The sequence below is a fragment of the Rattus rattus genome, chromosome 6 (assembly GCF_011064425.1).
Source record: "Rattus rattus isolate New Zealand chromosome 6, Rrattus_CSIRO_v1, whole genome shotgun sequence".
In the NCBI taxonomy this organism is placed as follows: Eukaryota; Metazoa; Chordata; class Mammalia; order Rodentia; family Muridae; genus Rattus; species Rattus rattus.
In genome coordinates, this window is record NC_046159.1 from 112,095,341 (window position 1) to 112,109,923 (window position 14,583).

Consider the following 14,583-nt stretch of genomic DNA (forward strand, 5'->3'; position numbering starts at 1 on the left):
AGAGATTAGCTCCTGTCATTTTCTTTCAAGATCAACTCAGAGGGCAGCCTCTGAGTTCCCCTAACCATTTTAGAAAGACAGAATCATTGTTGATATACTTATTAATGCCTTAATCTAGTATTTGAAATATTTTTGACATTTCTATTTGTGATTAGATTTAAAATATATTTCTATGGGAATATTTTTGTTTCGTTTTGTCTTTATCTCTCTTATTTAATTTTTAAAGCTTTTGTATTAAAACTGTTTGGGCCAATAAATCTTTCTTTAATATGATAGTGGTCAACCCTGAAGAGGTAAGTGGCACGTAATGATACCAGCTAGCTGATGATCCAAGTGATTGATTGGACCCAATCATTTAACATTTTTATAAAGTCAATATCAGGGAAAGAAACGGGACTCTTATTATGGTAAACTGTAGTTGTACCGTCAACATTCAGTGATTTATTACAAACCTGTGGCCAGGATTAAGATGTTATAAATGGGGAAAAGTGGAAGGCTCATTAATTTTTCTATGCCCACAGGTGGAAGATATGCAGTGGGCTAATAGAGAGCACACGCACCCAGCATCTGTGTGCAGCCTGCCGTGCAAGCCCGGGGAGAGGAAGAAAACTGTGAAAGGGGTCCCTTGCTGCTGGCACTGTGAACGTTGTGAGGGTTATAACTACCAGGTGGATGAACTGTCCTGTGAACTTTGCCCTTTGGATCAGAGACCGAACATCAACCGCACAGGCTGCCAGAGGATCCCCATCATCAAGTTGGAGTGGCATTCGCCCTGGGCCGTGGTACCTGTGTTCATAGCAATATTGGGAATCATTGCTACCACCTTTGTGATTGTGACCTTTGTCCGCTATAATGACACGCCTATTGTGAGAGCTTCTGGGCGGGAACTTAGTTACGTGCTCCTAACGGGGATTTTCCTCTGTTACTCCATCACCTTTTTGATGATTGCGGCACCTGACACAATCATCTGCTCCTTCCGACGCATCTTCTTGGGACTTGGTATGTGTTTCAGCTATGCAGCACTTTTGACCAAAACAAACCGGATCCACCGAATATTCGAGCAAGGGAAGAAATCTGTCACAGCACCTAAGTTTATCAGCCCAGCATCCCAACTGGTGATCACCTTCAGCCTCATCTCTGTCCAGCTCCTCGGAGTGTTTGTGTGGTTTGTCGTGGATCCCCCCCACACCATCATTGACTATGGAGAACAGCGAACACTGGATCCCGAGAATGCCAGGGGAGTGCTCAAGTGTGACATTTCGGATCTGTCACTCATTTGTTCACTGGGATACAGTATCCTCCTGATGGTCACCTGTACTGTTTATGCCATTAAAACCAGAGGGGTCCCAGAGACGTTCAATGAAGCCAAACCTATTGGATTTACCATGTACACCACGTGCATCATTTGGTTAGCTTTTATCCCCATCTTTTTTGGTACAGCCCAGTCAGCAGAAAAGGTAAGCAGCAGGAAATCTGTTTGACAATTTTCCCTGGATTTATTTCAAATTAACTTCTTATTTGAGAATTATCCTATTAACTGCTAATAGTTTATTTCCAATCTTTCAAACTATTCCAGTACGTTATATTTTGAGTGTGTGTGTGTGTGTGTGTGTGTGTGTGTGTGTGAGAGAGAGAGAGAGAGAGAGAGAGAGAGAGAGAGAGAGAAGAGAAAAGTATTGAGTATTGAGTATGTATGGTCTATAAATGATCCCCCCCACCCCAAGCGGAGTAGCACTATTGCACCCTCTCTGGCAAGGTTGACGACGGACACATTTCACATCATTTTCTGGGTCCCTTTCCCCAGCTCTGTTATCTACAACGTCACTGTTGTTTTCCAAATGTTAATTAAAAGACAGAGGCAGATAGGGCAGATGGGCTCACAGGGGTGAGCTGTCCCAGAGAGATCCCACTGCAGAACAAATGACATCTTTTCTGTTCTGTGGAAACTCTGGGAAAGAGCCATTCATTGACAATTATGATTCCAAACATAGATGCAGAATTTACGGTAACGCAGTCAAACCCAAAGCATGCTAAAACGTGTTAATATACTCAAAACCACTTACCACATCTTCCCAGGCACAGTTCTTATTAATTTTACATTGACATATGATTATGATGGATAATTAAGATAGCCATGGGCAATTATAAAAGGTTGTTTATATTTGTAGGCGATCAATGGACCCTCTAAAGTAACTTCCTTTGTCAATAATATCCAGTTCACATTTTTCACATATAAAATGCTGATAATAGAGGAAGTCTTCATATGAGATGTGGGATTTGCTGATGTATATACATTCAGTTCTGCATACGAGGAAACTGAGAACTAAGGTTAACTCTGATCTCCCAGATTGGGAGGTGGGTTGGAGGAACTTGTAGCACACAAGGTGATGTTATATTTCTATAGGAATAGTCCTTCAGCCTTAATGTGTATTTAAGATGGATCTCTCAAAGAGAGGACTTAAACATCTGCCCACATTCCCTCATTAGGAAAACAACTATCATGGGTAATTATATTCCAGATGAGGTTCTGTATAACTTAAAACCTCAACCCAGTCAGATTGGAAAGTCCTCCATGTGGGACAGTGAGCTTACTAGGTTGACCTCACCGGATAAATGTGGTCTTCAGTTATGTTTGGAAGGGAAAAAGAGAACTTTAGAAAATTCTGATGATTGGCATGAACTTCTATGGATTGGTAAACTCCAGCACTATTCTGATGGCCTGGCTTTGTGGAGTCCACAAGACATTTATGGTATCAAGCATGATGAGAGAAGTTAGTAGTAGGACAGTTATGGGTGGACTTTAAATAATGAACAGATGTATTTCAGCATAGAAAGATAAAAAAAATATTAGAATTAAACTTATAGATATAACTAGGGAAAGAATGTGTATTTAAGATGGATCTCTCAAAGAGAGGACTTAAACATCTGCCCACCTTCCCTATCTCAATAGTCCAGTGGAAAATAACTATCTCAAAGTCCAGTGTTTAATTTGATTTGTTGGTTCAGTCTAGGAAATAATATAGCTTCAGAACTTGAAATTGTCCAAATATACACATCACTAGGAACAACTATGTAAGCAGCTGTTATATTCCTTTGGTGTTGAAACCGTTTCTTGTCTATTACATTAGCTACAAAAGGCCATCACAATATGTCTATTTTGCTTCTGGAGAAAAATACGAATCTGTAACCCGAGATTTTCTGTCCAGTCTAACTTGTTATTCTTCCTCATTTACATTTTAAACAGTAGAATTATAATTTTTCATGCTATGTCTTGTACTGATGGGAAGGTTAAATGCAATTGTGAATATATTTGGAAATTTTCTTTTCTTTTCTTCTTCTTTTCCTTTTTTTCTTTTCTTTCTTTCTTTCTTTTTGAGAATTCTGTGCTTCAATCTTAAAATAAATAAAATCGCCATCCTCTATCAAGGTACTTAACAATATAAAGTATTTCAAATTTGAGTTCTTTGTGGGATTTTAAAGTTATTAAAGTGTTCTCTCCCAGAGAGGAGCTCATTATGTACTGCCATAACTGAGGAGCTATTTATTGTCAGTTGATGGCTGCTAGGGAAGGAGAAGCCATGGGGGGGGGGCGCTATGGTACTGATATAGTCTGCCCATGCTTCAGTGGGAAACTCCCACATCCATTTACCTATGGGCAGCATGAAATGACTTACTGCTGTTTGTTTCTAGGTTCAAAAAGAAAAGGATACAAATTGGTGAAGACATTTATTGAGTGAGGGAACTTAGGGAAGAATAGGAGGGAGAAATGACATCATAGATATTATCATAGTTCATTGTATACATACATAACATTCTTAAAGAATAAGTTTTAAAAATGAAACATTTTCTCCCCCAATGGTAAGGCTCAGGGCTTGTAACTGTCTCCTAAAGAGCACAAATAGATAAAGATTTGGGGAGAAATGAAGATAGAAATACCAGGGAATAGAGGCTGCCTGCTGTGGTGCTGAACACCTGAGAGGTGTATATCTATTTGAAAATCTCGAGTTATATTTCCTTTTATGAGTATGGACATTCATGCCTTTAGAGACATGGCTGAATGTGGTTAGCCAATTTCTGTTGGTCTTTTTTTCTTCTTAACTTTGTGGACTAAAAGTAAGTTTTAATAACAAATTGTAAAACAAATACAAAATATGCTAACTGGAATTTATTTTGTATTTATGATGCGATGAAATGTGAGGCAGTCTGAAGAACTTGATAATAAGTAATAACCGTTGGGATTTTCAAAACGTTATAGAGATGTTTCATTTAGTCTCTGGGTTGTAGAATTTAGGCTGTCACTGCAGCAAGAGCTATTGGATCATAAACAGTGTTTGCCACTAAGGTACTTTATATAATAGAATTATGTGCTATCCTAAAAAGTTACCTTAAAATTTACTGTCTGCTTTTCTTTCAAAGTATCTTTTGTTATTCACGATAATAGATAAAATGCATGAGAGTGTTTTTAACGTTGTTAAAGCTATTGGCATGAATATTAAAAATGAACTAAACATTCTATCTCTGAAATAAGTCTTTAAACAGGTTTATTGACTTGGCAGGAGGAAAAGCTAATCACTCCTTCATTTTCATTTATAATGCTCACCCAATTAGCCCAGGTTATCAACTTGAAGCATTTACTACAGCCAGGCAACACACACATCCATTAATTCAGCAGATCCTTATTGAGTATCATGTCTGGCATTGTGCTAACTATTGAACCCATGTCAGTCTGCCTCTCCGGGCGTCCTTGTAAGGATCAGTTTGGCTTTCAGCCCATGCGTTCTTGATGCCTGCCAAGCCAGCAAGATGCCAGACTCAAGGGCAAGAGAGATGGTGAGTGGTCATGTTTGAGATGAGAAAGCAAATAACTATGCATACTATAGCTATGCATTAGTAATACCAAATTTGTAACCAAGAAAACAACAGAAGGAACAGTTTTCTCCCAGTCTATCATAATGTCTGAGAGTAGTGTCTATGGTAGGAAAGTTGTTGAACCACTGACTCTGAAATTACAAGAAAAAAAGAAAAAGAAGTAAAGATAGGTGAGTGATCTGTATAGATGTTTCTCAATAATTTCTATATAATCATCTTCTCAGTTATACAAAGAGCATTTAGAGAAGAACCATAAAGATTGAAACCTCTTTGAAATGTGTCATGCCTGCTTTCAGTGGCAAATAGCATTTAAATTTTCCATCTGTTTCCTTTCTTTACATCTGTAATTATATAATTTGCTTGTATTTCTGAATTCTGCTAAATATTGGACAAACTTTTCTTTCCCTTTTTAAAGATAGAAGCAGTATAAAGGAAATATAGAATTACTGAGGCATCCCATAGGTATATACAAACTCACATAATTGTTCCAAAAAGCAAAACATGTATTTACAATCATTAACTTGTAGTCAGGGAAAAAAATCAATCATTAGTGGTAGTTAGAAGCTGATAAGGTGGCAGAAATCTCTTCAAGACCTTTTATCTTTCCTAATTGGGCTCATAAAACTCAGATAACCAGACAATGGTTATGACCCTGCCAGACATCAAGGAGTACAGTGTTTCAACTACAATATTAGATCAAAAAAACAAAGAATGCAATGTTAGAATTAAAAAAAATATAAAGCTGAAAGGTAGTATCGTAGGATTTCTATTGCTATGATGAAGCTCTATGAACAAAAGCAGGTTGGGAGGAAAGGGTTTATTCAGCTTACACTTCCAAATTGCTGTTCATCACCAGAGGAATTCAGGACAGGAACCCAAACAAAGCAAGAACTTATGGTAGAACTGATGTAGAAGTCAAGGAGGAGTATTGCTTACTGGTTTGGTTCCCATGGTGGCTTGTTTAACCTGCTTTCTTATAGAATCCAGGACTATCAACGCAAGATGGAACTACCTATAATGGGCATGGCCCTCCATTAGCAATCAATAATTTAAAAAATGTTCTACAGGTTTGCCTGCAGCCTAATCTTAAGGAGGCATTTTCTTTCTTTCTTTCTTTTTTTTTATCTTTATTAACTTGAGTATTTCTTATTTACATTTCAATTGTTATTCCCCTTCCCGGTTTCCAGGCCAACACTCCCCTAACCTCTCCCCCTCCCCTTCTATAAGGCCTTCCTCTTCCCATCCTCCCCCCATTGTCGCCCTCCCCGCAACAATCACTTTCACTGGGGTTTCAGTCTTGGCAGGACCAAGGGCTTCCCCTTCCACTGGTGCTCTTACTAGGCTATTCATTGCTACCTATGAGGTTGGAGCCCAGGGTCAGTCCATGTATAGTCTTTGGGTAGTGGCTTAGTCCCTGGAAGCTCTGGTTGGTTGGCATTGTTGTTCATATAGGGTCTGGAGCCCCTTCAAGCTCTTTCAGTCCTTTCTCTGATTCCTTCAATGGGGGCCCCGTTCTCAGTTCAGTGGTTTGCTGCTGGCATTCGCCTATGTATTTGCTGTATTCTGGCTGTGTCTCTCAGGAGCGATCTACATCCGGTTCCTGTCAGCCTGCACTTCTTTGCTTCATCCATCTTGTCTAATTGGGTGGCTGTATATGTATGGGCCACATGTGGGGCAGGCTCTGAATGGGTGTTCCTTCTGCCTCTGTTCTAAACTTTGCCAAGGAGGCATTTTCTTAATTGAGGGTTCTTCCTCTCAGATGACTTTACCTTGTATCAAGTAGACATAAAAGTATCTAGCACAGTTGGTAAAAAAAAAAAAAAAAATGAACAAACCCCCACAACTGCCAAACAAAATGTCCTAAATATAAAATTAATACACCTGAACCAGCTTTTGTACCCTAGCCATGTATAGCATATACTTTATAACTCAAGTTAATGACCTAGAATCATCTTCATCCCTGCCATCTAGAAACTCCAGTCTCATTTGTTTTTCATCTTTAAATGACATCCTATATAAACTTGTTATCCAACTTGCTTCCAGTTGATATATATCTGAATAAATTCATTTCTAGAAAGAATCTTTCATATATTATATTCTCAGTAATTGCCTATTAAATGAGTGGATATTGTATCTTATACAGTAATGACAATATAATACTATAAATACTTGCTTAGGATTTATTCAGTTAGTGAGTGATGTGAGACATTTATATACCTCTTCCTGTGAAATCATTACACCTTTTGTTAGATTTTTTCTTCTTTTTTTCTTTTCTTTTCTTTTTCTCCTCAAATGATTGGCCACATATATTCCACAAAAAGAATTTGTTACTTTTTGGAGGGTGCCATGCAAAAGGAACTGCAGTGAATAAGCTTCCTGGAGGTGGCCCACTATTTTGCATGACTATGAAGTGTGAACCATGGTAAGGCATGGCCCCAGAGGATTGCTTTTTGTTGCTGATGTGCCTTCTCATGTTTGTCATAGACATATTTCTCATATATCTGACATAGCATGATTGACGAAGAAAGACCCTTTCTGCTTAAAGTCTGTTATGATTGATTCCTGAATATTCACTGATTGGGCAATCAACATTAAGATGAACTTTCCTAATTCCTAATTTCCTGTTTAGATTAATTAATGACTTTATAGAATTCCTTGTTTGATGCAAATAATTTTAGAAATTAGATTAATTGATAGAAAGTTTAAAGAGATGGCTTTAGTTGTTTTGACAGAAATATAAATAAAGTTAGAATCAAGAATACAATCTGCCCCTTGCACATAGAATAGTAATTAAAGTCTGCATGAAAAGGAGTACCATGAACTTTCATGTACCACAAACATGTGGATTGCACTAGAAAGAGAAATAGGCTTGCCACAGATTTATGACCAAAGAAAAACATTCATTCTAGGTCAGGTCCAAGGATTAGGTCACAGGTGTGCACCATGATAAAACAAGGCCATAGACATATAAAACTATTGCTTTCAGCTTATAATGAGCTTATAGAATGAATCACAGATAAAGCAATAGCTTTGAACTCATTATCAACAACCCTGCTGTCATTCCCTCTTGTTTAACATTTTTTCTGTGTGGTAATTTTTTATTACATAGAGAAGTTTGTTTTAGGGAATATAAATGGCCTGAAGGAAAAAATAAAGTTATTAGAGCCTGCTTGGTAGAGATTTGGTCTATCCGTAAAATACATATCTATATATGTCTATATGTCTGTATGTCTGTATGTCTGTATGTCTGTATATCTGTATGTATGTATGTATGTATGTATGTATGTATGTATGTATGTATCTATGTGTGAAATTGATGGGAATTGATTGTTGGACCTTCCTTGTTATAACCTGCTTTGCTTCACCTCCCAAGTTAATATGTGTGACTGCATGAATTTTCTTCTTTTTTTCCTTTTTTTCTTACCAGCCCCAAAGAGCTAAAAGCGTTCACAGTGCCTTGTTAGTCACAGAGAGTACCACCCTAGATGAATAAGTTTTGTTTCTGTAAGCACTACCAATGCTGACCCTGTAAAACGCATGCAGTTCTCATGGAGGTGGGGTAGGATAGGGTAGGGGCATCAGTTGTTGCTAGCACCTACTCCAATTGCCCAAGGCCACATCTTGCTACCTTCCTCTGTTTATCCTGCATGTTGAAGTTGGTCTTCCACAACTTTCATTTATACTTGAAGTAGGGCTATTATACATAAGCCAAAAGATTAGAAAGGATGAGAATAGTTGTACTTCTTACTATTTAAAATTTACAAGCAAAGGAGAAGCACTTGCTACGTTGGGCATTTTGCCTCTTCCTTATAATTTCTACTGTGCAGAGTAAGATGAGTGTGGAGGGTAAGAAAACGTGGCTGCCATGAGTACAAGAAGGTGCATAAGCTGGAGAATCAATGCCATGAATTAATTTCTGGATATGCCAAGTGAGCTAAGAAAACATAACGTCATACTCCCACCGACAGGAGTAAAGTCCACCAATACTACAATGTAAACTTTAGAGTTATACCAAAAAATGACATTCCATCTTTGTTCATTCTTAATCTTAACCCAGAGTCCATTTAAGTTTATATATTCTAGGAAAGGATGTGGTGATGGTTGACTTTAAAAAAGAAAACATGTTTTTTGTTTCCTTATTTTTTAACTGACACATACCTTCTCCTAGTTTTATAGAGTTATGGCACTGTGAGTCATGGAAAGCACTTAGTGCACAGTAAGAAATGCATCAGTGCTGGGCCTCAGCATCATTAAGGTGTCATCCATGGAGGTAGGGATTGGAACTTATTTGGTTTTCTTCACCATTGTATTCTATACATAGCATAACGACAAGTCTGAAACAGTCTTGAAATATTTGCTTAATGACTAATGTATTAAAATAAATGGGAGTCAAGGACTTTATTCTGTTTAAGCAGACAATCTCTTTCTTTAGCCATTTATACCTAAACCAAAGGTGTTTCATCAAACATATACTTCTGAGGATGGTTACATAAATTCATCAGTGAAAGAGGGATATGAGAGAGACATCAATCTGTATCAGGCAGAAGGAGATGTTCCTGAGCCAATGTGTAACTGGCCTCAAATATTTGGCAGAAAACTGTGGCGGAAAGCTCAGTGTTCTCAGAAAGCAGTTGCCAAGGTGTTTATGCTGCAATTGGAAATGTGGATAACTTTCAGAGGGGTTGTAAGAGAGATGTCTCTGACTAGTCATAGTACCTGCTCTACAGAATAGTCCATATAAGTGAAGAGCTTACAGAATCTGAATTAGCAGTGTCTGCAAAGCCTGGATGTCCATGGAGAAAGATGCAGGAGAGACAGCTCTGACCAGTGGTCCTTAGTGATGCATGTGTCCTTCAGAGAGAAGAGAGCAGACGTAATGAATAATATCTGCTCTGAGTGGCTATGCCTGTAAGCTCTTCTGTCTACCAATGAACTGTAAGCAATTCAATTTTAAGTTAGTGTTTTATGCCACTTGTACCCATTTGAACTGGTTCCCTTTGGGAAGGATTTAGTGATATCTCATACACTTTTTTGGGTAGAGTGGTAGGTCTTTTTTCCTAGATAATATCAATTACAGCAAGATGTTTAAAGCTCACTCTAGAAGAAGAGAGAACAAATGACAGCAGAAAAGTAAAAGGAACTATTTATTTGATCTTGCTTTTCCAGGTAAATAAAATGATATGCGTGTGAACATTGAGAAGAGAAAAGAAAAAAAAATGAATTTCTTAGAAACACATAGGCCCAGGCCTAGGTAGGAACTTGATTCTGCCTTGTCTGAGTTTTTCATTTGATTGCTTATGGTGGTATACATGCTGCGGCTTTATGTACATATTTGGTGCAATTCTCTTGGAGATTCTTACCTTATTTGACATCGCAAAAGGGATACTTGTTCAACAAATCCGTTTAGGTTCTACAGTGTCACGATTGAGATTCTGTGGGAATCTATGGCACTAGATTTATTTATTATAAACATTTGGATTTTATAGGGCTATGGTACTTTCTCAGATTTTTTTAAGCTAAACTGTGCCCATTTAACAGTGCCCAAATTAGTGTCTTCATGAGCTAGACCATCACAGACTTAGCTGGGAAAATGAAAATCACAGTTATTGATATGAGCCAAAGCTAGATTTAATTAATATTATTTTTCAGACTATAGAGACTATGGCTTTCTTTCAAAATATCTAGACATTTGCTATTTTAAAAGACATTTTTTATTTCTACTGATAAAGTGTTAATGATGCCAATTCCTTAATAATAGGGAATATAGTAATGAATTTACTTATTGTAAATTCGAGTTGTCTTTTCCATGACTCGTGTTTTATGGAAGCATACCCAATACCACAAAGAGCAGATGACGTGCAAATAGTTCCTTTGAGCTAAAAACATAATACAATTTTATGTAGAGAAATTAAAACATATGTTAAGTGGTACATCATACAGATTACTTACCTTTAAATTGTAAAAAAGTATTTAATCAAATATTAATATAAATTCCACAAATGTAAAATATATGTAAATCAAATGTATGCAAATATTTAAATGAATGAATGAAAAATTAAAAAAAAAATCCGGTCTCTCTTTCTGGACCTTATATAAATCAAAATTATCATCACGGAAGTTCTACACTGTTTCCCAGTGAAAAATCAGCCAACAATTTGAAGATGGTATGGTTACCCTTAGATAAATGTGCAAAGCCATTCAGTTCTGAATAGTGACCCCCTACCCTAGTTTATGCTTTCTATTCCAATGTCAATGTAAGAGGAGGGAATATTAAAAATATATACTTTTGAAGAATAAAGCATTTTTTGGCAGAGGTTATTTTCTGTGGTTAAAGGGCAGGCAGAGAAAGAGTAAAGAGAAAAGTGTATAGTGCTTTCATATCAGACATAGATCAGGTATGATTTTAAAAGCATAAATTCTCTAGAATTGATACATTTTGCAATGACTAGAATGTATTCCTCCTGTCATAAGTGCCTAGTTTTTGCTTGCTCATGCCTTTACCTTTCAAAAATAAATCAGTCAGTGTCTTAGGGTTTTACTACTGTGAACAGAAACCATGACCAAGGCAACTCATATAAGGATAACACTTAATTGGGGCTGGCTTGCAGGAGGATAGGTTCAGTCCATTATCATCAGAGCAGGAGCATGGCAGCGTCAAGAGATGTGGGGCTGGAGGAGCTGAGAGTTCTACCTCTTGTTCTGAAGGCAGCTAGCAGAAGACTGGGTTCCAGGCAGCTAGGATCAAAGTCTCCAAGCCTATGCCCACAGTAACATACCTACTTGAACCATCTCCTGATAGTGCTACTCCCTGGGACAAACATATATAAACCACCACAGTCCATCACAGTCAGGAAAAACAGTCAGGTCACAAGTACATATCTGTACATTCTAAGCAGTGAAAAAGACCTCTACTGGTAATCTTTCTCAATTAGCCTGGCCTGTCAATCATAATTATACATTATTAATCATGGCTTACTGAGATTGAAGAAAACTAATAGTACAATTATGCAGGACTGCAACAAGAACGAAAAAAAAATAACTGATTCCAAAGGAGAAAATTCACAGGAGTAGTTTAGAATATATTTGAATTTTAAGACTCAACAGACAGAACCAAGAGGATAAAGGATATTTACCCATATGCCTACGTACAGGATACCCAACATAGAACAAGAAAAATCCTAGACATGAGAAACAGAAACAAATGTGCTAGGGAAATATTCTTATGCCTCTTCTTATCAAATGTCTGGGATTCCACAGATGTGCCACTAGGTCTGGCTAAAATGGCAGAATTTTAATAATTATGCTTAACTTTTATCTGAAAATCTAATTATGCTTTTTGGACAAGTCTTAAATATTTAGCAGTTATTAAAAGCAATCACAGTTGGTAATATTCTTACATTGTTGAAAGGAACCTGAAGACAAAAAAATAAAAAAATAAAAAAATAAAAAACCAAAACCAAAAAACATAGAATAGTAGTTCCTCCCATGACATCCTCAGGGAATGTTCCGGGGTACACTCCTTCTGCCCAGGTTTGTCTCTTTTCCAGAACACCCCTCTCATAGATTGACTAGGGCCTCATGTAGCCTCATGTGGTCCAGAACTCAGAGATCACTTGCCTATTCACAACTTCTTGTTAGAAACACACATTCCTTTTTTCCCTATAGGCCCAAGCACGCATCAAGTAACAAAGTGAGGCAGATCTCAATAAGTTCCAAGCCAGCCTCGATTATATAGTGAGTTCTAGGCCACCCAGAGCTCCATAATAAGATCTTGCTTCAAAAACCAAACCAAACCAATACAAAATGAACAATGACTAAGAAAAGAAAATCTTTAAGGGAAATACAAGAGAACAGTATATGTCAGTTCCTCCTAAGACCTACCTCATCCATTCATCGCTAATAGGTAGCATCAGATACATAATTATTCTGTCTGTAAAAGCAAAATGAAAATGAAAAATTATTCAAGATTATCAGTTTCATAGAATGATGAAAGATGGGTAGTGGGAAGTTTCAATTTGTGTGATTAATTGCTTAACCTGTGTGATACAATAATTGTATGCATTTGGAAATAAATGAAGATCTCAGCAATCTTCTAAAGCAATATAAAAATGCACTCTCGTATTAGGATGCTTTAATGTTTGCTATACTTTAGCAAATCTTATAGATACATGTATTGACAAAGGACTTTTAATCATGTTAGCTGACAACTGGTGACTACAATCAGCCACAAATAATTGTTAAATATTTTGCATGTGTGTGCACTTTTGCTCTGTTACTTGGTTGTAAGAAAATGAAGACACGATTAAGAAGCTGTTATCTGGTTTCTTAGCATCAAGAGTGGTGAACAATGAAGCACACAGGTACCTTATGCAGTGCTGAGTGAATAATAGAAATTGTGAGGCCTGAGATGCTAAAGGGAAGAAAATAGTATGCCCTTTAGAGAAATGAAGTGAGTCTCATGGAAAAAAAAAAAGCAAAATCAAAGTACATGTGGTGATGTGGTGAGAACAATAGATGGAAATTGCCTCCTTGACTGTAGTAATACAGCATTTAAATATTCAGGAAAGGAAAAGGAAAAGGCAAAACTTGTACGTGAGAAGCTATCCTGCATTTGGAATAGTCATAAGATGATATGGTCCTATTTGCCCTGCCAACAGTACACCATTTACTTTGAAAAGGTATTTCCCAGTGTCGGCAATAAGTTCGATGATTACGTGTGAGGTAAGGGTAGCCGATAATTCAGAGCCATACCATAGAGGAAGTTCTGCAAGTTCGTATGTTATTTACCAGGGAGTTGAGTATGTATAAATCACTCAGAGCATGAAGATAGTCTCAATATAAGTACGTGTAAGATTTCTCCGACCTTGATGAATTCTATGAATTATAACACATGAGGATAAGAAAAAGTAAAATATGTTTACTGAAGGAATGCAGTCGAGATACGTTTGGAGCCATTTCAGATTGAATTGGAAACAGAAGACTAAACAGGGCCAGGTGCTTTCAGTGTACGGGCTGTCTGTGCACGGGCGATAGCGAAGCGGAAGCATCTGGAAGTATCTGGAGCGGAAGCAAGTGTTGTATCTAGTTCTGCTTCAGAAGGAGCCGAGGTTTCCTTTTTGTCTTGGCTAAGATAAAGAAAACAGTTCATTTTTTTTTCCAGGGAGATAGAACCTAAAGCCTCACTTATGGTAGGCAAATTCTGCTTTTGAACTATATCTCAAACCCTTTAAAATCTTCCTTATTATACTGGGAAGCAGTTCTTTTCAATTTCTGACTGCTGCATCTAGCCAAGAATGGAGAGGCATATTTGAGATTACAACATGGAAAGCAGGTTGAAACAGTTTTCAGGAATAAAAGCCAAGATACACTTCATGAAGAATACCATTTGGATTGTGTTAAACTCTCTTTAAATTTACTTATTGTTTGTATCGGGGGTCATTTGAGAAGACAACTTGTATGAGTTGGTTCTCTCCTACCATGAAGGTTTCAGGGATTTAATTCAGGTATGCAGACTTGATAACCACGCCATCTTGCTTGCTCTTGGAAAAATCTTAACAGTTGAAATACTGGGTCTGTGTAGGCTCCAGTCAGACTTGGTGCCAGAGCTGAGAGGGGAACTGGGACTCGAGTTCACATTTATAACCAAGAAGTTATCTCAAAAAGACAAGTGATTACAAAAGAAAACTTAGTTTCATCCTGTGGCGTTTCACTGGG

At 37.4% G+C, this 14,583-nt stretch overlaps 1 protein-coding gene across 1 annotated transcript in view; it reads left to right on the forward strand.

The window, feature by feature from the left end:
- Grm8 (glutamate metabotropic receptor 8) overlaps positions 1-14,583 on the forward strand; it is an 805,433-nt gene that overhangs the window by 722,157 nt on the left and 68,693 nt on the right. Inside the window, exon 8 of the mRNA XM_032906859.1 lies at positions 522-1,457. Within this exon, the coding sequence (XP_032762750.1) occupies positions 522-1,457 (936 nt within the window). The remainder of the gene's footprint in view (positions 1-521; positions 1,458-14,583) is intronic.